Below are 27,295 nucleotides of genomic sequence, written 5' to 3' on the forward strand. Positions count from 1 at the left end.
GCTCCCCAAGTCTTTTTACATTTGACTGTGGCTCACGAGTAAGAAAGGTTGGGGACCCCTGCCATAGACAGTCACTATTTAGCGAGCTGCTGGGGGGCTGTTTGGGCCTCTGTGTACTTGGAATGCCAGGGCCTGTTTTGAATCCCAGCCGGACCTGGCTGGATGAAGGTTTTGCACAGTATCACTGGGCCCACCCACCTACTGGCTTCTCTATACTGGTTAGTTCAGTTCTATAAACTCCCTTTGATCTCCTGCTTCCCCCGATAAACAATAATTTCTCACATTTCTTGGTGTCACCTCTGGTCGCTCCCCGGTGTGGTCTGTTGTTGACTTTTTCCTTTGAAAAAACACATTTCCATCTGTGGTTTTTGGACGTATCTCTTACATCCTGTCCCTGGTTTCGTTTATAAGCGAGAAACAGTGTTGGGCCTCCTTTTTTTTTTCTTTAAAGCATATGGCAGCCAGCCCTCGCCATCCATTCTATATATACTGCCTATAGGTTATTTGGCACTGTATGCAAGGCTCCTAACTCTAGTGAATGAACAGTGGAAGATTCTTTTTAAATGAGCAATATCCTTTTTGCAACAGCCTTAAGTTAAGTATGAAGTGCCCCCAGGGACCTTTTTCACGCATTCTTAAAAAAGGTTTCCCAGGGGGGCCAAAACGTTGGATATTTGTATCTATATAGTGCCTAAAACCATGCAGTTGCCCCTTCCCAAATGGGACTCAAAGCACTGGAGAAAGTGGATGAGCTTGAAGCTGTCTTACATTTTCTTGGTGATGGTGACCATGTTTTCACGGTCAGATTATTATATATACAGGGTTTTGGACTCTACAGTGGTCACAGAACATTCCTTCTTGCTTTTATAGATAGGAATAGTACTAGACATACTGGACCTGATTCACTAAAGGGCGATAAAACGTGCGCTATTTTTATTGTGCGCTAAAATTTTTACCGCGGCTTAATTTTGGCGATTTTTCGCACGATTCACTATAAGCATACTCGCGCTTTTTTACGCGCGATATTGCATGTGTTATTTAACTCGCGAAGACTATTTCAATGCGGTATTTGCTGGTACATGTGCTAAATTACGCCCGCGAATAGTCACCGCATATGAATGGTAGCTTAGAAATAGTGTATAAAAATTGTCGCCGCATATAAATGGTGTATATAAATATTAGCCACATATAAATGGTAGCATATAAATAGTAGCATATAAATAGTAGCATATAAATAGTGGCATATAAATGGTAGCATATAAATGGTATCATATAAATAGTAGATGCTTATAAATAGTAGCCACTAGTGATGAGCAAATGTGTTCTGGTTTCTTCTGTTTCTAGTGAAAAATTAGCAAATCTTTCGAAAGATCCCCGAAACGGCAAAAATGTTGTGCGGGCAAAAAAATTGTTGCTGTGACTAATATTTTTTGACGCTTGTATAAATTTTTTTATGTGCGGTGAATTTTTGCGTGGCAAATTTTTTCAGGCGTTTTGCCATTGGCGGATTGTTTTGCGAAACACATGAAAAAATCCGCCACAAAAAAATTCAACGCACGTCCAAAAATTCGCTGCGAATCCATGCCTGGCGAAACATTTCATCACTTGTACCCAAATATAAATAGTCGCGCAAATGAACGCACGCCATGTTAGCCATACACGCCAATACTTGCAGAAAATGACTGTATTAAAAATGAACATTTCGCTGCAAACTGGCGGCTGCGTCACTCTGGGGGAAACACAGACTTGAATAAATAACACTGTAAGTCCATATTTTATTGCAAAAAATCATTTACTGTACTTTTGAATAATTTTTCACCTGCCTGTAGTAGGTGTTAATTTTCGCATAGCCGAATGCGATATTTAGCACGCAAAAGTTATAGTGAATCATGCGATCGTATTCTTTTCAGCGCGGAAATTAACGCATGCGGTAAAACTAGTGCGAGAAATAACCCATGCGAAAATGGCGATTTTTCGCACGCGATAATACTATGGTGAATCGTGCGCAAATTATTTAGCGTTTTTTAACGCAAAAAAGCGTGCAATAATTTTTATCGCCCTTTAGTGAATCAGGCCCACTGACTCTCTTGTCTGAAAAGTCAACAGGCAGTAAAAAATAGCACTATCAACCTTAAAGCCACTAGGGGCGCTGCAATGGGCCAGAAATGCAGGCGTTCCTGGCTGTGAGGCAAATAAAATAGGCCGGGACTTCTTTTTTTACACTTAAGGGTAGGAGATGCCGTATAGATGGAAGAAGCATCATTTAGCATTCATAAATAGATTTCACTGTTCAGGTCTTCTCTATGGGGAATGTAAATAACACTGGCAGTATGGCCATTCAACAATGCAGAGAAAGACTATGGGGCTTCGAACACAAGAGCACTTTGTGGCTCAAAATTGCACCCCTTATTCCCTATGCACAGAGCACTTGCACCCAGGGCAACAGTTTGCTCTGCACCTTGTGTCAGTATTAAAAACTGCAGCAGTTAGGTGCCCTTAATGGCTACCATAGGGCTCTCTTGTACCATACAAACCATGGGAAGCTCATTTTTGCACTTGGTAGGCTTCCTATGCTAGGTACCACCCCATGAATTGACGCAGTAGGGTTAGGTTGCACCCTGTGTGACTGTGACCTAGACAAAATGGTGGCTACAGCTTGGTCTGGGACGCCATTTGATAGCTGGGTTCTTTACATGGGTGCTTATGACAGGAGTCCATGCAATCTAAGTGCAAATACCATACCTGACAACCATTACCATTTTTCATAAATGTAAGAAATATATAGGAACCTGCCACTTTAAAGCTCCAGAAGGGGGTGCTCCAAGCACAAATGATCCTACTGGCCTGAGATACAACTAAGGACACTTTATTTCATTGACAAAATTGTTTTAAAAAAAACATACTGTATATTGGGGAAATCAACAAATTTTGGTTTATTTATGCCCCGAGCCTTGACATCCGAAAGCCATTTAAAAGGGAGCGCTAATTGTTTTTCCTCTCCTGTGCGTTGGCGAGGATCCCCCAAACATATGTTTGCCTTTAGCACAGACGGGAGCATTGTGAGCAAGGCCCGAGGCTTATCATGCAGTCAGGCTGATGTATTGGAACACTTGGCGTCCTTTCCGGGGGTCTGCTAAGAAGAAGAAGAAAAAAATTGCCATTTCAGCGATTAAAGTCCATATCCCTGAATCCAGCACTTTTGTACAAAAAAAAAAAAAATCCCTGTAATACTTGTTCTGCTGCCAAGGAAAACAGCAGAGGGGATTTTATGAATCTTCAGTGTACAGCATAAGCGCTAGATAAGAGACAGGCCCGGCTGCCTTTTATTAATGTGCAAATGGGCAGAACTAGCAGGGATGAGTGGGCAAATTATCTCCTGGCCGTCTCTCCGGGGAGGCCCATTCTCTGGGGATGAACCGTGGCTCAGTCTGAGCATTGCTGCTGCGGTTATTAAGGCATTCATACGCGCTGCATGGAGTTTTAGAGGCTGCATCGCTGTGCAGGTTGTACAGATGCGCCCATTGTGCCCTGTTAAAGGCAACAGTTATAGTTAATTATAAAAACCCTGGGAAATAAAGGACAACTTTTTATTTGCCAGCGCAATTGCGATCATTGTGCTGAGATGCACAGAAGCCACATTCTAGCCCTTTTTTTTTATGTCGGCAATGACATTATTCCATAGTTTTAATAAAATAGTGCATTAACGGCATTGGGAATTTGCAAGTTGTTGTGTGTAGCTACAGAATACAAAATACTTAGATAAACCCTATTTTTAAAGGAATGCTGTCATGGGAAAACATGTTTTTTTTTTTTTAAACCCATCAGTTAATAGAGCTTCTCCAGCAGAATCCTGCATTGTAATCTGTTTTTCCCATGGGGCTAGCCATATTCTTAATTTCCCAGGGTGCCACAGCCATGTGACTTGTGCTCTGATAAACTTCACTCACACTTTACTGCTGCGCTGCAAGTTGGAGTGATATTCCCCCCCCCCCCAGCAGCCAATCAGCAGAACAATGGGAAGGGAGCAAGATAGCAGCTCCCAGTAGGTATCAGAATAGCACTCAATAGTAAGAAATCCAAGTCCGGCCTGGGACTCCTCCAGTTACATGGGAGTAGGAGAAACAATAGGTTAGCTGAAAGCAGTTCTAATGTGTAGCGCCGGCTGAAAGCTCAGACTCAGACACACTTTACTGCTGCGCTGCAAGTTGGAGTGATATCCCCCCCCCCCCCCCCCAGCAGCCGATCAGCAGAACAATGGGAAGGGAGCAAGATAGCAGCTCCCAGTAGGTATCAGAATAGCACTCAATAGTAAGAAATCCAAGTTCGGCTTGGGACTCCTCCAGTTACATGGGAGTAGGAGAAACAATAGGTTAGCTGAAAGCAGTTCTAATGTGTAGCGCCGGCTGAAAGCTCAGACTCAGGCACAAGGCACTGAGATGGCGCCTACACACCAATATTACAGCTACAAATACATTTGTTGGTTCAAGAATAAAAGGTTAAATGGCAGAGGGAATTATTTGCTGTGTAACAGTGTCATTTAGAAATAAAAAGTGCCCCATAAACATCATGGGTGCTTATGGGTTACTAAGTGGTGAAAATAAAGCAGGTACTTCTTTGTTGCAGACTCTTCCATTAATGTTTAAACGTACTTGGCCAGACGGTTATTCCCAATGGAGGAGCCGTGCCTTTCATGTTTGCCTTTCAAGTCAGCACTCACCTGAAGCAGCAGATACGGCCTTTGTTCCTCACCAAAGCAAACAGCAGGGTCTGGCTGAACAGCTCGTTGTAACCTCAGTCTTATTTCCAGCTTGATTATGTTGCTGTTGGATAAAGTCTGTTGCTCTTTTATCTCCATAAATAAGACCCACAAATTAGACGTATTGGCTGCATGTTGTGCTGGCCCTGATGCACCCAGCCCCCTGGTCTCTGTAAGGTTAATATCACAGAGATTAAATAACATGCATTGTCCCTGATTGCTTCCCCATTATAATCAGTGGGAATCAGAGCGTGTACGAGGGCATGATTATCCCCTCAAACTGCTCCCAGGTGCATTTTGTGTGCAGATTATGGTACCTGTGTGACCTGTGATACCCGCTGATTGTAATTGGGATTCAATGAGATGCTGAAATGTTTGTGGTCTTCAGAATAGAAAAGCCCAGGGAAGACCCTGGCCGGTTCTACGCAACTTCATTTTTTATTTTTTGAAGTTTATGAATTATTTGCCTTCCTCTTCTATTTCCAGATTTCAAATGGGGGTCACTGACCCAGGCAGTCAAACAACTACTGAGGCTACAGTTTTATTGTTGTTGTTACTTTTAATTACTTATCCGCAGATGATAATAAATGAAGACCAATTGCAAACCGTCTCAAAATAAGCACTCTCTACCTTTATACTAAAAGTTAATTTAATGTTAGGCCAGATGTGGGGTGGTGGCCAGTGGCTCAAACATGCTTGAATAAGCTTTCTGGAGACCACTATCAAAGACCTTAGTTTGCCAAAGGCCACACTGATTAGGTTGATCAGTTTAGCTGATTATGACAGTGCCACCTAATGACTTGGAAAGGTATGGCATTTCTTGAGGTGGGGAGGTAATTTCGAGAGATCATCCTACAGTTAAGGTCCCCATACACCTTAAGATCCGCTCGCTTGGCGATGTCGCCAAGCGAGCGGATCTTCTCCCTATATCCCCACCTACGGGTGGACGATATCGGGAGAATCCAGGCTAAAATCGGGAGAATCCAGGCATTAAATTATAATGACAGGAATAGGCAAAGTCGGTCCAGGGGCTGCATCAACGAGCCGATGTGGTCCCCGATCCGACTAGGTTTTCTAACTTGCCCTATCGAGATCTGACCGATTTCAGGCCAGATATCGGTCGGGCAGGCCTGCCAGTAGTCCTCATACATGGGCTGATTAGCTGCCGAATCAGTCTAAGGGACCGATATCGGCAGCTAGAATCAGCCTTTAGACCAAGCTCATAAATTCCATCTACCCATGCCAATCTCAGATAAGTCATCAGCAGATGCAAAAGTGGGAGGAGTCACAATTCCCTTCTCTTTTTTCTTAAGATTAATGTGATTGGCCATGACAGGGGAATTGCCCAGTGGTCCATTACTGTACAAATCAGATGGCTGTAATGGTAGTTAGTTTTATATGAAACAAGGGTTGTCCAAAATATATGTTCTTCTTCTTTACATTTATTATTTTTCTTCCAGGTATTGACCAGGGACAGATGACCTACGATGGCCAACACTGGCATGCAACCGAGAACTGTTTCTGTTGCGCTCACTGTAAAAAATCCCTGCTGGGACGGCCCTTCTTGCCCAAACAAGGGCAGATTTTTTGCTCCAGAGCATGTAGTGTGGGTGAGGATCCAAATGGATCGGACTCTTCAGATTCTGCCTTTCAGAATGCAAGAGCAAAGGAATCCCGGCGTAGTGCTAAGATTGGAAAGAATAAAGGCAAGTTAGACGATGGCAACATGAACCAGTGTGGGCCCTTACACGTGGCTTCTAACAGACTTTCTGCTGATGTGGACCCCCTTTCTCTGCAGATGGATTTGCTGAGTGTATCTAGCCAGAACCCAAGCTTAAACAGGGATCAGCTATGGAGGAGCAGAGATGAGCTGTATCACTATGGCAACAAGATCGAGAGAAGCCAATCACAGAGTCCCTTGCAACTTCTTAGTCAGTGCAATATAAGGACTTCTTATAACACTGGCCAGGGGGCTGGGGCCCAGCCTGATATGTGGGCAAAACATTTCAACAACCAGAAGAGAAGCCTGTCCATGATGGGCCACAGTGAAAGCTTCTCTCAGGAAGGCAGGGAAGACTATTATCAAGGCAGGGTGAGGCAACAGGAGAGCTTCAGCGACGCGTCCAACCACAGTTTCAACGAGGCGAGGTCCAGCCTCAGAGTTCCGAAGTTTGAGGAAAAGAAACCTATGAACCCACAGCAGTGTCGATCCAGGCATCCAATCAATGCACTTAAATTCACAGAGGGGTTGACCCCTACGGAACAAACTCCCCGCGGATCAATGGAATCTCTAGCCCTCTCCAATGCCACAGGTAATGGGATGCTTATATTATTCTATGGTAACAGTTGTCCATCTTTTTTATGTTTATGCCTCACTTGAAGGACCATGCTTTGGCCAATGCCCCATTGAATCTCCAGGCCCCCTTAGTCAATGAAATGGGTACAGATATATAATATCTATCCTTCCCTATCGAAACCCTTCCCTCCCTCTAACCCCACTGTAAAGGTGGTCCATACACGGGCAGATTTCAGCTGCTGATTCGGGTCCCCACTTGGCAGCTTATCTGCATGTGTATGGGGCCCTTCTACAGGCCTCTCCCACCGATATCTAGCCTAAAATTGGGCAGATGACGATCCAACAGGATTTATTTTTCGCCAATCAGCTCATTGATGCGGTCCTCGCTCTGACTTTTCCTATCCCCTTCATTGCATTAGCACAATATCAACTAGGGTCGGACTGGGGGGTCCTCCCCTGAGTGTGTGTAAGTTTAACGCGTATGGGGAGGAACGGTCGGGCAGGGGGAGCGCTGGCAAGGGTGGGGTCTGGGCCGCCGGGATTTGTCCTGGTGTCCCGGCGGCCCAATCCGACCCTGATATCGACATGGGCATATGGGGAAAATATTTGCTTATTTGTCGTCTTCGCCAAACCGTTTATGGCCACCTTCCCCTCTCCCATATCTCCTTCCTCTCCTTCTCTCTTCCCCAGTACCCCGCTAACAACGTACTTTCCCCCTGCACCCCCTGTTCTCCTTTTCTTCAGTTTAAGGAAATAATATATATACTGTATATATATATAATAATGTATATACTGTATATATATAATGTATATACTGTATGTTTCTTGACCCCAGGTGCCCTAGGGGGACAGGGGGGCCTGAACTGTGCATTCTGCTACCTTTTGGTGCATTGATCTATAATACCAAATAATATAACACAAACTGTATATTGCCCTAACTATCCTTTCATGTGCATCTAGGAGAGCAAATGGTCATTCTCACTTCAACTGGTCTTCAGACTGAGCCCCTCTGCCCCTGCCCCTGCTGTGGCTTCCCTTAGGGGGGTAGCACCATAGTTCAGGAACCTCTATTCTAAGCCCTATGGGTGAAGACACATGGAGCTACTAGTAGCAGCTACTTGTCGTGGCTACTAAAATAGACAATGCTGATCATTTATTGATAACTGTCTCTATGTGTGTTTTAGTAGAGGCAATTCTCACTATTCTCTATGGCAGAGTATTTTCTGGTGTTTATTAGCTGGAAAAAGTAACTGCTACTTGTAGCTCCATGTCTCTTCACCCTAAATAGAAACAGAGCAAAATTTGGAATTGTAGAACCCCACGACTATTCAAAAGGCCCACAGATTATATCTATAAGAAACATACAGAGATTTTCTGATTTTCTTTTGTGCACTTAGTATGAGGACGACAGAATGGCTGCCTTGAAATAAAGGGACACCATTTCCTAACATATGAGCAATTTATTTATATTTTTAAACAAATTATATAGTAAGCTTATTGGTTCCACAAACCAGCCACTAAATGAAAATTACAAGTTAGCACTGTTGGGTGTGTTTACGAGAAAAGCAATGGAAATTGAAAAAAAAAAATACAATTGCATTTTTGTTTCCCCTTGAATTCCACCAATTACGTTTCCACTTATTTTTTTTTTCTTTCATGGAAAATTAAAAGTAAAAATAAATGCTGGTGAAGTGTTTATAAAGAGCTGACGTGTTACACAGCGGTGTCCAATTAAAAGATCTGCTGATATATGGGACAACCACGGTCTTATATCCCAACATATTCAGTTTAAGGCGCGTAGCGAAGGCGTAAATTAGACAGTGACGTGCAAATAAATCAATCGCCCTGTACGCAGGGGAGAACATGAGTAAATCACGCGGGCTGCGCTCCTAAGCCGTAATTCCAAGTCAAATATTTATTGTAAGACTGTCAACATTTGGGTCTCTGCTGAGGATCCCGGTGGCCCCAACAGAGACGGAGACGTTGACAATGTTAAAATAAATATTTGACTTGGTGAGTGCAGCCTTGGAACTAGAAATATATGTTGGATAATGTGGTTGTGATTAGTACTTTCTCTTGCTTATCCATGGAGCATTATCTGCTGCTTCCGTTTGGTTGCAACCCATGTCTGGAGGTGGCCCCGACTCTTCTGTAGCCTTTCTGTGCAACCTGTGGGCATGGGTTATCCTCTTGTTTATTTATTGGCAGAGCTAGTAATCAATTAGCACCAACATTCAGGGCGGCTGCACTTGGGGGTGATTCTAATTGTCTGAAAAATTACAGATGCATTTGCCGAGCAACAGCATTCCCCTGTACCAGGCTCAACTCAGCAGGAACGGCCCCCTTAGTTTGCTCATAGCCTGTACAGAAAGATACCATAAAACTATGGCACATAGGGATTCCCCTGTACTAAGCACAATTCAGCAGGAACAGCCCCCTAAGTTTGCTCATAGCCTGTACAGAGAGATACCATAAAACTATGGCACATAGGGATTCCCCTGTACTAAGCACAATTCAGCAGGAACAGCCCCCTAAGTTTGCTCATAGCCTGTACAGAGAGATACCATAAAACTATGGCACATAGGGATTCCCCTGTACTAAGCACAATTCAGCAGGAACAGCCCCCTAAGTTTGCTCATAGCCTGTACAGAGAGATACCATAAAACTATGGCACATAGGGATTCCCCTGTACTAAGCACAATTCAGCAGGAACAGCCCCCTAAGTTTGCTCATAGCCTGTACAGAGAGATACCATAAAACTATGGCACATAGGGATTCCCCTGTACTAAGCACAATTCAGCAGGAACAGCCCCCTAAGTTTGCTCATAGCCTGTACAGAGAGATACCATAAAACTATGGCCCATAGGGATTCCCCTGTACTAAGCACAATTCAGCAGGAACAGCCCCCTAAGTTTGCTCATAGCCTGTACAGAGAGATACCATAAAACTATGGCACATAGGGATTCCCCTGTACTAAGCACAATTCAGCAGGAACAGCCCCCTAAGTTTGCTCATAGCCAGTACAGAGAGATACCATAAAACTATGGCAGCATAGGGATTCCCCTGTACTAAGCACAATTCAGTAGGATTAATTGATGGTGCATCTTTGGAGTTTTGCCATTTTCGGCAAAACCTCTAGGTCCGCTGAACATATAAGAAAAAAAAATAGTAAAATGAACATTTTTTAACTTAAATGACCTGCTGTCCCAGTATGACTCAGGCTAAAATCGTCTCAGTGCAAGGATAGAATTTTTCCTGCGCAGAACGCTCGGCCTTAAGTAAGAAGCGCGCATCTGTTGCATTAAGCCATACAAAAGGTTTAAGGTCATTTTTGGAAGTAGGCACGCCAAGTATGTCTCCCTTCCCTTGGATATTTACTTTTCGTTCTTTCACTGTGCAATCAGCCATTGTTTAGAGAAGGGACAGCGCAGACTGTTTCTCATGCAACAGAAATCTATGGGTTCCAGGTTCCGTTGTAGCCGATACCGTCTCTAATGACCCAGAACGTATAGCAAATGTGCAAGTGGTTGAACCCCTGGGTAATAGTGACCATAATGTTATTTCATTTAATGTTTGGTGCAGGAAACAAATTTACACGGGGGCAACAAAGACAATGAATTTTAGGAAGGCAAATTTTAGCTCCTTAAGGGCAGCGCTTCAGGGCATAGATTGGGGCATTATGTTTTCTGATAAAAACACAGAGCAGAAATGGTTGTCATTTAAAATGATATTAAATCATTACTGTTCTCAATTTATTCCATTAATAAGAAAAAGTAGAAGTGTTAAGAATCACCCTATGTGGCTTAACTCTGAGGTAAAGAAGTTAATAGGGAGAAAAAGGAAAGCTTTTAAGAAATATAAGTCAGAGGGGACAGTAGCTGCGTTTAATGAATATAAACACTATAACAAGTGTGTAAAACAGCAATCCGGAAGGCAAAGATAGAAAATGAGGAGCGCATCGCGGCCGAGGCCAAGACTAACCCCAAAAAGTTTTTTAAGTATATTAATAGTAAAAAGATGCAGGTTGAGGGTGTGGCCCCATTGAGTTATAATAACAATATGGTTACAGCGGATACAGAAAAGGCAGATGTGCTTAACCAGTTCTTTTCTTCTGTGTATACAGTAGAGGAGCCAGTGGGCCAAGTCCCACCCAATAGCTGCACTGTTGCCTCAGCTCCAACTACACAGTGGCTGGCACAGGATATGGTGCTTAAAGGGTTACACACGATAAATGTAAACAAGGCACCTGGGCCAGATGGAATACACCCTCGGGTACTGAGAGAGCTAGGGGCAGAATTGCAGTGGCCCTTGTTTCTGATATTCTCAGACTCTCTTTCATCAGGTATGGTACCTAGGGATTGGAAGAAGGCGAATGTCATTCCCATATTTAAAAAGGGAGTAAGATCTCAGCCTGGCAATTATAGGCCTGTAAGTTTGACATCCGTGGTGGGCAAGTTATTTGAAGGCTTGTTAAGGGATCACATTCAAAATTATGTAGTGGAGAATGGCATTATGAGCAGTAATCAGCATGGCTTTATGAAGGGCAGGTCATGTCAGACCAATTTAATTGCTTTTTATGATGAGGTAAGTAAGAAGCTGGACAGTGGGGATGCAGTAGATATCATCTATTTGGATTTTGCCAAAGCATTTGATACCGTTCCCCACAAACGACTGCTTTCTAAGCTAAGGTCTATTGGTCTTAGTGAAGCCGTTTGCACATGGATAGAAAACTGGCTACAGGATCGGGTACAGAGGGTGGTTGTTAATGGTACATTCTCTACTTGGAGTAAGGTTCTCAGTGGGGTCCCTCAGGGTTCTGTACTGGGTCCACTTTTGTTTAATTTGTTCATAAATGACTTAGGGGAGGGTATTATGAGTAATGTATCAGTGTTTGCAGATGACACAAAACTCTGCAGACCAGTCAATTCTATCCAGGATGTGACATCCCTGCAGCAGGATCTTGACCAACTGGCAATCTGGGCAGCTAAGTGGCAGATGAGATTTAATGTGGATAAATGTAAGGTCATGCACCTGGGATGTAAAAACATGCAAGCCCCGTATACCCTTAATGGGACTGCACTAGGCAAATCCCTAATGGAGAAGGACCTTGGAGTCCTTGTAGATAATAAACTTGGCTGTAGCAAGCAATGCCAGGCAGCAGCTGCAAAGGCAAACAAGGTTTTGAGCTGTATTAAAAGGGGTATAGATTCACGGGAGGAGGGGGTTATTCTTCCCCTTTACAGAGCGCTGGTAAGGCCCCATCTAGAATATGCTGTTCAGTTTTGGTCTCCAGTGCTCAAACGGGACATTACTGAGTTAGAGAGGGTCCAGAGAAGGGCAACTAAGCTGGTAAAGGGTATGGGAAGTCTCAGTTATGAAGAAAGACTGGCCAAGTTGGGTCTGTTTACACTGGAGAAGAGGCGCTTAAGAGGTGACATGATAACTATGTATAAATATATAAAGGGATCATATAATAACCTCTCTAATGTTTTATTTACCAGTAGGTCCTTCCAACGGACACGAGGGCACCCACTCCGTTTAGAAGAAGGGAGGTTCCATTTAAACATTCGGAAAGGATTTTTTACAGTGAGAGCTGTGAGGTTCTGGAATTCCCTCCCCGAATCAGTCGTGCTGGCTGATACATTATATAACTTTAAGAAGGGGCTGGATGGATTCTTAGCAAGTGAGGGAATACAGGGTTATGGGAGATAGCTCTTAGTACTAGTTGATCCAGGGACTGGTCCGATTGCCATCTTGGAGTCAGGAAGGAATTTTTTCCCCTCTGGGGCAAATTAGAGAGGCTTCAGATGGGGTTTTTGCCTTCCTCTGGATCAACTAGCAGTTAGGCAGGTTATATATAGGCATTATGGTTGAACTTGATGGACGTATGTCTTTTTTCAACCCAACTTACTATGTTACTATGTTACTATGTCCCGCAAGATACACTCCGCGCCGCCGGAGCCATTTCTGGAGACAGTCACAATTAACAACTGATTTATGAGACGTCTGAATGAAATAATTACTTTAATAATTGGTGGGGGGTGGAGCTTTTAATGTTGTTGCTATTTTTATTTTTCATGGAAAAGAATCGGCAACGGAAAAAAACCCCTTTGGCCTCGCTTCTTAGTGTAGTTTGGGTTGGCACCAGGCGGGCACAGCTTCTCACGCATTTAAATGGCAAAAATTACACTCCCTGCAGCTGAATTCTAATCATGCCGGGTCATGTCATAGGCTTATATATTCTACTCATCACTCATCACTTATATACTGTTATATACATCATAAAGAAAGTATATAGTGTTAGGGACCCTACCAGCAGTACCTCTTTGGGAAAAATAACTTTATTCATAACAAGGAACAAATATTATGATTCACATATATACAGTATATATACACTATTATATACAGGTATGGGACCTGCTATCCAGAATACTCGGGACCTGGGGTTTTCTGGAGGGGCCCCCAATAAGGGGTAATTATATCTTAGTTGGGATACAATACAGGTACTGTTTTATTATTACAGAGAAAAGGGAATCATTTAACCATTAAATAAACCCAATAGGGCTGTTCTGCCCCCAATAAGGGGTAATTATATCTTAGTTGGGATCAAGTACAGGTACTGTTTTATTATTACAGAGAAAAGGGAATCATTTAACCATGAAATAAACCCAATAGGGCTGTTCTGCCCCAATAAGGGGTAATTATATCTTATTTGGGATCAAGTACAGGTACTGTTTTATTATTACAGAGAAAAGGGAATCATTTAACCATTAAATAAACCCAATAGGGCTGTTCTGCCCCCAATAAGGGGTAATTATATCTTAGTTGGGATCAAGTACAGGTACCGTTTTATTATTACAGAGAAAAGGGAATCATTTAACCATTAAATAAACCCAATAGGACTGTTCTGCCCCCAATAAGGGGTAATTATATCTTAGTTGGGATCAAGTACAGGTACTGTTTTATTATTACAGAGAAAAGGGAATCATTTAACCATGAAATAAACCCAATAGGGCTGTTCTGCCCCAATAAGGAGTAATTATATCTTAGTTGGGATCAAGTACAAGGTACAGTTTTATTATTACAGAAAAAAATCATATTTTTAAAAATCAAAATTATTTGCTTATATGGAGTCTATGGGAGATGGCCCGAACTTTCTGGATAAAGTTTTCCAGATAACAGATCCCATACCTGTACTTTTTATGCAGTCAGATTATTCCTTCTGTATAGTTGCCTTTATGCATATGAATGTACCAGTAAATTCATATAGTCAAGTCTGCAGTGTGGCAAAAATAAAAGAGGGCTGCAAATGCCATGGGTTTTACATGGAAGAGAGACTGGTTGGAGTGACTTCTGCCATATTGTTACAGTAAAGGTGGCCATACATGGTCCTTCAGACCGATTTGACAGCTTATCTGCCCGTGTATGGGCACCCTTGGCATCCCTACTTGACAATATCTGGCCTAAAATTGAAAATTGCTCAGATCTCGGTGGGGCAGGTTTGATTTTTCCGTCTGATTGCCTATATAACCCCCATGTAAATTCTCTTGTTTGGCCCTAGGGCCAAACGATCAAATTAGCCAGATATTGCTCACCGTAGATGGGCATACTGGCGTACGATCTGCTCGTTTGGTACGCCAGTATGGATTGGACCATGTACGGCCATGTACGGCCACCTTAAGATGTTGGGTCAGAACCAGAGAACAGGAAGAGATAAGCAATTTAATTGTATTTGGAAAGTTGCTTAGAATTTCATTTTCTTTTATTATGCATAAGCTACAGTTTTTGGTTCGACTTACCCCTTTAATGTAGCACAAATGCATTATGACAGTATTAGGCAGGAACACTCCCACATAAAGCTGGTTGCGGTGACCCCGTGACACAGTTTAAGCAGAGCAGACTGAGGGGGATTCTTCTCTGAGCTCCCTCTGATGTTCCTGACCCTATGCGGCTGCGGCTCTGACTGTATTATTGCTCATTTGTACAGCTGCAAGCAATCCCCACCCCATATCTGATGTTTCTACATTAAAGTCCCTGCTTATTCCAGAAGGTTATTGTACATTACACGTCCTTCCCATCAGCCCCTGCCCCAGTGGAGCTTGCACTCTAATTGTCGGGCACTAATCAATGGTGCCGACAGACTGGAGGCGGCGGAGACGTGCGAATGCGCTCAGGCAGGTAATGGGCCGTGCCAGCGCTTCTGTTTTACTGTATTTATTTTACAGCGGAGGGTCTTTGCCTTGTTTCATCCCAGCTAACCCTAACCTTCCCGCTAGCTCTGTTTAATTTAAAGAGACAGTAAGCTTTTGTTTTCAAACAGTAGAACGGGGGAAGTGCCTTCTGGGAGACACAGACCATTGCCGCTAAAAGTAACCGCCAATCATAATTGCTTCCTTAATTAAAATGAAATAGAAAAAGGGAACATTGTGAGAGAATGGCAAGTCCTTCCCCATACACATGCTTGTATTGCTCATACTGTATAGATCCGGGGCCTCTGTTCCTAGTAATACATTGATTTTAATGCAAACATAAAGGTCCTTTGAAAATCCTTCCCCCCCCTCTTGATCAGAGAAAGCACATTTATCCAATTTAGCAACACAAAGTGATCAAAGAGACCTTGTACTAACGAGCAATAGATTTTAACTGAAACAAGGGAACAACCCTGTTTCTTTTTACCTTGGCAGAATAAGTAGTGTGGTAACTCCCACGCGCCTTTGATCAATAGTCAACTCATTGGGACTTGACCCTCTTTCAAGTTGGGACGGAAATATTCGCCACATCTGATGAAGCCATTGTGTGTGAATGATCTGCTTCCTCTGCTTATGAGGCATAGTATCTATATACTGTAGATACTATAGATGCTGAAGATAAATGGGTATGGGATCCATTATCTGGAAACCCGTTATAGAGAAAGTTACAAATTACAGAAAGCCCCTCTACCATAGATTCTATTATAAGCAAATAATTCTAATTTTTCAAAATAATTTCCTTTTTCTCTGAAATAATAAAATAGTACCTGTACTTGATCCCAACTAAGATATAATTACCCCTTATTGGGGCAGAACAGCCCTATTGGGTTTATTTAATGGTTAAATGATTCCCTTTTCTCTGTAATAATAAAACAATACCTGTACTTGATCCCAACTAAGATATACTTACCCCTTATTGGGGCAGAACAGCCCTATTGGGTTTATTTAATGGTTAAATGATTCCCTTTTCTCTGTAATAATAAAACAGTACCTGTACTTGATCCCAACTAAGATATACTTACCCCTTATTGGGGCAGAACAGCCCTATTGGGTTTATTTCATGGTTAAATGATTCCCTTTTCTCTGTAATAATAAAACAGTACCTGTACTTGATCCCAACTAAGATATAACCATGGTCAGTGGTACTTATGTACATCCGTAACAATTGCCTAACAACAGCTATAGGGGATACAACAATAATAACTTATTCTAAGCAAATTGGTCTTCATTATTTATTTGTTATAGTTTTTAAATTATTTGCCATCTTCTTGCATTTATGAATGGGGGTCACTGACCCCGGCAGCCGGAAAACTATTGCTCTGTGAGGCTACAGTTTTGTTGTTAGTGTTACTTTTTGTAAATTTTCTTTTCTATTTAGGCCCTCTCTTATTCATATCACAGTCTCTCATCCAAACCAGTCTCTGGTTGCTAAGGTAACTTTGACCCTAGCAACCAAATAGCTGCTGAAACTCCAAACTGGAGAGCTCCTTAACTGAAAATGAAATAACTACAAATGATAAAAAATGAAGACCAACTGCAAATTGTCTCTCTACATCACTAGAAGTTAACTCAAAGGTGAACAACCCCTTTAAGTATGCATTTCGGCAAAATGCAGCGGGGGGGGGGGGGGCTGAGTGCAAGGCAAGAATTAGCCCCATCAGGTATTAACTTTAGACTAGTCACGTAGAGGGCAGTAGAAAGTTACGGCCCCACTTTCCAGATTCTAATAATGCCTTTAGGGAAGGAAGCCAGTGCAGGCTTCCTCTTGTATATAAATGGGTTTACTTGCCCTTTAATTAGGTGTTGTGACGTCTGCACTATGCATTGCAGTAGAGAATCTCCAAAGTTTTTCTTTTATTCCTTGGATATTTCAAATACAAAATGAATTTCCAGTAACGTAGCTGCTGATCTCATTCGGATGGAATTATGCGCTACAATACGTTTCTTCCCTCGTTTGGGCGTCTAGTGTTTCCATTAACTCCAACCCCTTGCACCTAATAAATAAAGTGGGGAGGAGAGCAGAGCTTTGTGTCCTGTGCGTCTCCATTACAGGACCTCACATACTGAGCGCTCACAGCCGATGAGACAGTCTCTGTGATTTGAATCTGAGCCGCCAGCTATGTAGGGAGCCTGTCTCGCACTGTCTCGCACTGTCTCGCTGGCAGGGAACCCGAGAGTTCTTCCTATTTCTAATATGATAACGAGTGATGCCGAAAGCTTCAACTCCTATTGATTTCCCCGTCACCCTGCTACAGCACTTATGCGGATATCTATATACTGTATGTTGCTTGGGGTAGCTATATACAGGTATGGGATCCCTTATCCGGAAACCCATTATCCAGAAAGTTCCGAATTACGGAAAGCCCGTCTCCCATAGACTCCATTTTAATCTAATAATTCGGAGTTTTAAAACTGATTTCCTTTTTCTCTGTAATAATAAAACAGTACCTGTACTTGATCCCAACTAAGATATAATTACCCCTTATTGGGGGCAGAACAGCCCTATTGGGTTTATTTAATGGTTAAATGATTCCCTTTTCTCTGTAATAATAAAACAGTACCTGTACTTGATCCCAACTAAGATATAATTACCCCTTATTGGGGCAGAACAGCCCTATTGGGTTTATTTAATGGTTAAATGATTCCCTTTTCTCTGTAATAATAAAACAGTACCTGTACTTGATCCCAACTAAGATATAATTACCCCTTATTGGATGCAAAACAATCCTATTGGGTTTAATAAATGTTTTATTGATTTTTTTAGTAGACTTAAGGTATGGAGATCCAAATTACGGAAAGACCCCTTACCCGGAATACCCTTGGTCCCGAGCATTCTGGCTAATGGGTTCTATACCTGTATTTTTAATGAGATGTCTGAGCAAAAGTGTATAAATGTTTGTATGGGGGATCTGGGCTATTTTGCTGAATCTGGCCACCATCCCCTGCAACCTGAAGCTTTTTGGTACAACCCTGTAGAGTATATCTCTGTGTCTATTTATGTGAGTGTTTCCTCGCTCTAAATATTTATATTATTACACAGTACAGTCGGCTGCAAGGGAATCCTTCCATAATAAAAGCGGCGCCTATTTATATAGCAGTTACCCATAACGGTTTTATTTGGAACGTCCTCAAGAGTTTGTGACTACGTCCAAAGCAGCTGGAACCTAAGTCGAGTAATCCCTGCCACTACAAAGGGCTGCCAGAACGTTCTGGATAAGAATTAAACAGAGCCACTTAATGATGGAAAAATATGCCCTAGATCCTCATAGTAACTAAAGGAGAAGAACAAAACCTGGCTGTGCCAAATGTCAAATTTTTTGCTGTTTTGTGAGCTATTCAGCATTTTTTTTGCAAGTTTTTCAAGCAGATTTGCTCATCACTAGAGATTTTCAAAACTATGTGGTACTTGAGGATGGGGGTGATGATCATAGGACCAGTAATTTAATTAGATCCCCCCTAAAACACAAATATTCCCACCCTGAACTATACGTACATGAATGGGTAACTGTGAAACTCAAGTAACTTCCGGCATCAGCGCCATTCAGGGTTGCCAGGTTGGCAGATTTCCCACCCAATTGGGCTACTAATTCAAAGTCCTGGCGGGTTTCCAAGGTACAAACCCGCCAAGGTTTTTCCCTAGTGTGCCTGTTCCACTGCATGTTGGGTAATGTAGTTTGTATCAATTGTTATTGTAACAATTAGCCTACAGCTAGGATTAATATAAAACTACAATACCCAGCATGCAATTGGACAGTATAGACAGAGGCTCCATTTTGTATTCCTTTTTGCTCTTTCAATCTGCCCTACAACTAGCTCCCTGCTCTATAGGGTATGTGATTGTACTGTTACTTTCTACTGGGATGTGGGGCAGTTCTACCCCCTGCTCTATAGGGTATGTGATTGTACTGTTACTTTCTACTGGGATGTGGGGCAGTTCTACCCCCTGCTCCCTGCTCTATAGGGTATGTGATTGTACTGTTACTTTCTACTGGGATGTGGGGCAGTTCTACCCCCTGCTCCCTGCTCTAAAGGGTATGTGATTGTACTGTTACTTTCTACTGGGATGTGGGGCAGTTCTACCCCCTGCTCCCTGCTCTATAGGGTATGTGATTGTACTGTTACTTTCTACTGGGATGTGGGGCAGTTCTACCCCCTGCTCTATAGGGTATGTGATTGTACTGTTACTTTCTACTGGGATGTGGGGCAGTTCTACCCCCTGCTCCCTGCTCTATAGGGTATGTGATTGTACTGTTACTTTCTACTGGGATGTGGGGCAGTTCTACCCCCTGCTCCCTGCTCTAAAGGGTATGTGATTGTACTGTTACTTTCTACTGGGATGTGGGGCAGTTCTACCCCCTGCTCTATAGGGTATGTGATTGTACTGTTACTTTCTACTGGGATGTGGGGCAGTTCTACCCCCTGCTCCCTGCTCTATAGGGTATGTGATTGTACTGTTACTTTCTACTGGGATGTGGGGCAGTTCTGCAGTTGGTCCTTAAGCTATAACTCTCAGGATATCTTGGGGCTGCTAAGAGTTGTAGTTCAACGCCCCATATGTATATAATGTCTGGGGTTAATGCAACATTCGGAATCTATTTCTGTAGTGACTTCCCAGCTGGACTGGGCACAGAGGGAATTATCAGCCATCCCAGTAACTGGAGAGGGGACACAGGGCATGGGTAGTGATTATACACTTTAAAAAGGCAGGTTTTCCCATTTATACTTTTATTTTATTAGAATTTTTTTTTATTGCGCATATTGGGCTACTTTCGACGTGGCTTTTGGCTAGTGTTGGGCTGGTTTTAGAACTGACTTTGGCTGGTTTGGAAAAATAAATCTGGCAACCCTGGCGCCATTGCACATTCACATGACACATGGAATAATAAGAGCAGCTCCTGTCGTTTCACCGGGTCACATTATTTCTCTGCTCCGCCGCCGCCGCCGCCGATATTGCAGGCATTGTCCCTGATAACGCGCGGCCTGCTGGCTCAGTTTGGTAAAAGAAGAGAACACTAATTTAACTCACACGCAATTATGTTTGCGATTAAGGTCAATGTTCGCTTAATGGCAATCTCTGTTGGCTTTGTACTGCGCGATTTACATAATTGGCTGTTCCTTCATGCGTTTCCGCCATGCTACTCAGTCCCATTCACTGCCCGAAGCAATGAAATGTAATGCGCCGCTGGCCTTTCTGATGGAACCGCACAAATTAACATTTAAACTGTTTTTTTCCCCCCTTTCTTGGTTTAATTGTGTTTTGAACGGTGGTGTTAGATGCTGAAGAGTGTGCGGCTCTTTGATCGGAATAAAGGCCGTGGGCTGAAGTGCCTGTAGCCAGCTTGGCAGAGAGGGATACCGAGGCACGGAATAAGTGGGCTGCCTACTCCCAGGGGAGCTGTAAACTCATTGTAATGGGTTCTGGGCACTTATTGTAATCACTTTGTAGCTGCTTGTAACCATCCATGAAGTAGGCAGGACTGCTTGTATCCATCAAGAATATTGGAAGCCACACAGTTAGAGAGATCTGTTGCCAATCAAAGAATTGTATAATGTTCGGTGACTTTATTTGGACTTTAATTTGAGCTTGTTTCTATGGTCGCTACACTTAAGGCCAGTTAAAGATGCGGGGCCCTAAAGGTGGCCATAGACAAATTTAAGCTGCTGATTCGGCAGTTTATGTGAATGTGTATGGGGGTCTCCAAGCAGGCCAGGACTGGCAATCTGTGGATTCTGGCCAATGCCAGAGGGGCTGCTGTAAGATGCCATAGGCAGTCACTATTTATTGGGCTGGGGGGGCTGTTTGGGCCTCTGGGTACTGGGAATGCCAGGGGGGCTGTAAGGTGCCACAGACAGTCACTATTTATTGGGCTGGGGGGGGCTGTTTGTGCCTCTGGGTACTGGGAATGCCAGGGGGGCTGTAAGGTGCCACAGACAGTCACTATTTATTGGGCTGGGGGGGCTGTTTGTGCCTCTGGGTACTGGGAATGCCAGGGGGGCTGTAAGGTGCCACAGACAGTCACTATTTATTGGGCTGGGGGGGCTGTTTGGGCCTCTGGGTACTGGGAATGCCAGGGGGGGCTGTAAGGTGCCATAGACAGTCACTATTTATTGGGCTGGGGGGGCTGTTTGTGCCTCTGGGTACTGGGAATGCCAGGGGGGCTGTAAGGTGCCACAGACAGTCACTATTTATTGGGCTGGGGGGGCTGTTTGTGCCTCTGGGTACTGGGAATGCCAGGGGGGCTGTAAGGTGCCACAGACAGTCACTATTTATTGGGCTGGGGGGGCTGTTTGTGCCTCTGGGTACTGGGAATGCCAGGGGGGCTGTAAGGTGCCATAGACAGTCACTATTTATTGGGCTGGTGGGGGCTGTTTGGGCCTCTGTGTACCTGAAATGCCAGGGCCTATTTTGAATCTGCCTCAGATGGACCTACACGACCAATATCTGGGCAAAAATCAACCAGATGTCGATTGGACAGGTTTGATTTTCCCGTCGGATCGAGGACTGCATTGACTGGTTCCTGAGTTCCTCGTCCCAGTATCCTGAATCCCCCTTGTTCTGAGCCTAGGGCCAAACAATTGGATTAGCCTAAATTGCCCTCTGTTGTTGGGCATATTATTGAAAGATTTTTTGGCAACCTCACCAAATGAGCACAGCTTGTAATGTATGGCCAGCTGAAAGGGGGGCAGTGTGTGTAATTCCAGGATCAACAACCCGAAACTCTCCATATCCATTTGTGTGGTCATATTGGTCATCAGTCAATTTCCACACCCTATTAAGTACGTAAAGGGCTATTATAGCTTGAATTATGGTGGCTGCATAGATACATTCCACCTTGCTCTGTGTCATATAGCTAGATATGTTATTGTCCTATTATTTTAGATTTCTAACCTCCCATACCTACCCTGAGATATTTTGAATACAGGTATAGGACCCATTATCCAGAATGCTCAGGACCTGGGGTTTTCCGGATAAGGGATCTTTCTGTAATTCGGATCTCTTAACTTAAGTCTGCCAAAAAAAATATTTAAACGGTAATTAAACCCAATAGGGTTGTTTTGGCTCCAATAAGGATTAATTATATCTTAGTTGGGATCAAGTACAGGTACTGTTTTATTATTACAGAGAAAAGGGAATCATTTAACCATGAAATAAACCCAATAGGGCTGTTCTGCCCCCAATAAGGGGTAATTATATCTTAGTTGGGATCAAGTACAGGTACTGTTTTATTATTACAGAGAAAAGGGAATCATTTAACCATGAAATAAACCCAATAGGGCTGTTCTGCCCCCAATAAGGGGTAATTATATCTTAGTTGGGATCAAGTACAGGAACTGTTTTGTTATTACAGAGAAAAGGGAATCATTTAACCATTAAATAAACCCAATAGGGCTGTTCTGCCCCAATAAGGGGTAATTATATCTTAGTTGGGATCAAGTACAGGTACTGTTTTATTATTACAGAGAAAGGGGAATCATTTAACCATGAAATAAACCCAATAGGGCTGTTCTGCCCCCAATAAGGGGTAATTATATCTTAGTTGGGATCAAGTACAGGTACTGTTTTATTATTACAGAGAAAAGGGAATCATTTAACCATTAAATAAACCCAATAGGACTGTTCTGCCCCCAATAAGGGGTAATTATATCTTAGTTGGGATCAAGTACAAGGTACTGTTTTATTATTACAGAGAAAAAGGAAACCATTTTTAAAAATGTGAATTATTTGATTAAAATGGAGTCTATGGGAGATGACCTTTCCGAACTTTGGAACTTTCTGGATAATGGGTTTCCGGATAAGGGGTCCGATACCTGTACTGACTTCATTAGGGACCCAACCTAACAAAAGTGTCTACAAAGGGCTTTCCATAGGAATAGCATTAACAAGCAGATAAGTCTGCTCTTTCCCAAAGTTCATTTTTCTGTTATACTCTTATAGGAGCCATGAATAACCCTGCTTAGGTGCCTACAGTATTTTGCTAGCTGACTGAAAAAAGTTTTTTGAGCTGAGAAGTTGCCTGGCACCAACATTTTGGGTTTGGGATAAACCTCCTTATATTTTTCCTATTGCACCATTAAAGTTATTGTCAGTATAAAGTGTAGATTTGGGCAGAATAATGCCTGCTCATCGTCTGATTTCATTCTGTGAAGCTATTTTCTTCTATTTTGCTTTGGGCCATGAAGGTACTGTGCCTCGTGTTGGATTCCTTTGTCTGATGCTCTCATGTAAAATGGGTGGGAAGGTACCTGGCAATTATATCCGCTGAGTAATAGACCATTTTGGCTCCTTTGTGGTGTGATTGCTTGGAAACTGTTGGATAATCTGGGAGGGAGTTTATCTCTTTTACTTGGATCTTCTTTTGCTCAATGACGTCTGTACCTTCTGGGAGCAAATTATAGTTGTTGCAGGGGGGCCTGAATACATGAATTTACATTTTCTTGCTTAGATTTCTTGTGCACAACAGGCAGTTCCATCTGTGCTTCTAAAAATAACAGAATCGGAGAAGATATTTGTTTTAAAGAACATTTCTTTAGCAACTCTTTTGTTATGTATATGTTAAAAGGGCATATACTGTATGTATATATATATATTGTGTCCAACATGGGTCCATTAAATAAATCTTATGTTAAACATACATTCTGGCCATTGTTTTAATTCAAATATAACATTTAACATTAGACACACAATACTTCTGGAATTCAGCTGTAAAAAAAGTTGAAAACTTTGTATTCACTATGGTGGGAAACCTTAGACTATAACATACAGGAGATTTGGGGTGAGGGCTTATTTGTTCCCTGGGAACCCCTGGAACTATAGCAGGGTGACTGTTACCCCAATGTTTCTATATATCTGTAACCTTGTTATGGGCTAAGGGGGCCCAGCCTGAAGGCCAGTTAGGGGGGGATTTGGGGTGAGTGCTTATTTGTGCCCTGGGTACCCCTGGAACTATAGCGGGGTGACTGTTACCCCAATGTTTCTATATATCTGTAACCTTGTTATGGGCTAAGGGGGCCCAGCCTGAAGGCCAGTTAGGGGGGGATTTGGGGTGAGTGCTTATTTGTGCCCTGGGTACCCCTGGAACTATAGCGGGGTGACTGTTACCCCAATGTTTCTATATATCTGTAACCTTGTTATGGGCTAAGGGGGCCCAGCCTGAAGGCCAGTTAGGGGGGGATTTGGGGTGAGTGCTTATTTGTGCCCTGGGTACCCCTGGAACTATAGCAGGGTGACTGTTACCCCAATGTTTCTATATATCTGTAACCTTGTTATGGGCTAAGGGGGCCCAGCCTGAAGGCCAGTTAGGGGGGGATTTGGGGTGAGTGCTTATTTGTGCCCTGGGTACCCCTGGAACTATAGCAGGGTGACTGTTACCCCAATGTTTCTATATATCTGTAACCTTGGTATGGGCTAAGGGGGCCCAGCTAATAAGCTATATCCTAATACTTTGCTTTTGAGATGTGACTGCAAAATCTGTCTCCCTGTCATTTTATTTTTCTGGCTTACTCCATGCTTTGTAATGTTTAATGCAAAATATCTTTTAAATATCTTTTAAACATACTTTCACCAATACTTTTTGACATGGATAATATGAAGTGCAGAGTACACTGTCAACACTGTATAATAATAGGGTAATAATAATAATCAGTGTTTTCTGCACGTGTTTATAGTACAAGTTGTCACCAGTTAGTATAATTCTTTAGGCGGAGAGAGAGAGAGAATACACCCTGTTCCCTTCTTTCTGGACAATAATACTGAGCAACGGAACAGCTGTTGAAATCAAGCTAAATATAAAATGTCAGGATAACTGCAGAGAATGTGTTTCCTTTTATTGTACAATCTTACAGTCCTTTGCTTTTGTGTTCAAATGTCTTAGTATAGTGATCTCCAACCTATGGATCTGCAGCTGTTTCTGAATTCAAGGCTTATCTTTACATTATGTTGCTTCATTTATTTAAATGGTCACAGAACCCCTCAATAACTTCTAATATCCTTATCATTTATAGTAGGGGGTTCATTATCCCTTATAATATATGAGTGATACTCAGAGTTCCCTGTATAACTCAGCCTGCAGCCTTGTGCCTTTATATGGGCACAGAACCCCTCAGTGACTGCTAATATCCTTATCATTTACAGTAGGGGGTACATTATCCCTTATAATACATGAGTGATACTCAGAGTTCCCTGTATAACTCAGCCTGCAGCCTTGTGCCTTTATATGGGCACAGAACCCCTCAGTGACTGCTAATATCCTTATCATTTACAGTAGGGGGTACATTATCCCTTATAATACATGAGTGATACTCAGAGTTCCCTGTATAACTCAGCCTGCAGCCTTGTGCCTTTATATGGGCACAGAACCCCTCAGTGACTGCTAATATCCTTATCATTTACAGTAGGGGGTACATTATCCCTTATAATACATGAGTGATACTCAGAGTTCCCTGTATAACTCAGCCTGCAGCCTTGTGCCTTTATATGGGCACAGAACCCCTCAGTGACTGCTAATATCCTTATCATTTACAGTAGGGGGTACATTATCCCTTATAATACATGAGTGATACTCAGAGTTCCCTGTATAACTCAGCCTGCAGCCTTGTGCCTTTATATGGGCACAGAACCCCTCAGTGACTGCTAATATCCTTATCATTTACAGTAGGGGGTACATTGCTCTTTATCAGAGAGGGAGAAATATAATTATATATTTATTTAAGTAAAGGTTAAATATGATACAGCTGCATCTAGAACGGAACGCAACTTGTAGAGCTTGGTGCTTTAACTATTAGACAATAAAAATATAGACATTTAGGAGACTGTTCAGTGGTCCCTCACCCAGTTGTGTGCCTTTCATATTCTCACATATTAGCCAAATAATTTAAGCGAGAAGGAATAAAAAGTCCCCCGCACAGAATTCTATTCTGTTTTGCTCGTTAGACTTTAATGGAGACCCTTGTGGCACCGGCACACATGGATGGCTGGTTTGTAATCTGACTGACCAGACACCCAGACATGCTCACCGCTAACTGTCACCCAGGGAGAACCCATGGCTCTCAGCAGCAGCGGCAGCATAGACTTACACGGCAAACTGCTCCTCTTATATAGTTCCTGAAAACCAAGTATAACCCAGACACTGCAACTTTGCATATGTTTTATTGTGTTACTGTATTTCATAACTCTTCATTTTTGCATGTAAATTGCATTTAAACTTTCTCTGATCCAAGTAACCAGGAAGGAAAAGGAATAGGAAATTTCCCCAACAGACAGCTAGCATTGGCTAGGGTTACTAAGAATAGAAAATATTACAAGTTAACCAATAAATTATGAGCAAATTGCTTGGAGTGCATCCGTCTACTGAAAGTTAACTTACCCTTTAGGAGATTAAAATGGGAAATTGTATCAAACCTCATATCTGTAAAGTAGTATAGCCTGCATACTATTATTGCTATTAGGTGTAGGAGTTGCCCTGTTGTGGCAGGACAGATTTATAAAGCATCTATACACCCAATAAAGTGCCCCCAGTGGCCAAATGGCTTTTTGCTTGCCTGGTCGTTGACCATGCATGTGGTGGTTAATGATGGATATTTTTCTCAGACACTTATGGAAACCATTGAAAAGAACCAATCCGCTTCCACACCAACGCTATTGTTTGTTCATTTAGGTGCCTCTCTGGAGTTTGGACTGGGACAGGTACCTGTGGGTACCCACAGAATACCCACAAATCAGGGCCTGATCCCTTACAGCAAGGGGTCCCCAACCTTTTATACCTGTGAGCCATGTTCAAATTGAAAAAGTGTTGGGGAGCAACACAAGCCTGGAAAAAGTTCCTGGGGGTGCAAATAAGGGCTGTGATTGGCTATTTGGTTGCCCCCTATGGGGACTGGCAGCCTATAGAAGGCTCTGTTTCGCTTTACACTGGGTATTTATTCAACCAAAACTTGCCCCCAAGCCAGAAATGTAAAAATGGTACCTACTTTGAGGCCCCTGGGAGCAACATCCAA

At 42.7% G+C, this 27,295-nt stretch overlaps 1 protein-coding gene across 3 annotated transcripts in view; it reads left to right on the forward strand.

Annotated features, from left to right (window-relative positions):
* prickle2 (prickle planar cell polarity protein 2) overlaps window positions 1–27,295 on the forward strand; it is a 231,664-nt gene that overhangs the window by 199,389 nt on the left and 4,980 nt on the right. For all 3 annotated transcript variants that reach the window (XM_031901242.1, XM_012961769.2, XM_012961768.3), the window contains one exon: window positions 6,217–7,068. In XM_031901242.1, the coding sequence (XP_031757102.1) occupies window positions 6,217–7,068 (852 nt within the window). The remainder of the gene's footprint in view (window positions 1–6,216; window positions 7,069–27,295) is intronic.

Source organism: Xenopus tropicalis, chromosome 4 (genome assembly GCF_000004195.4).
Source record: "Xenopus tropicalis strain Nigerian chromosome 4, UCB_Xtro_10.0, whole genome shotgun sequence".
Taxonomy (NCBI): domain Eukaryota; kingdom Metazoa; phylum Chordata; class Amphibia; order Anura; family Pipidae; genus Xenopus; species Xenopus tropicalis.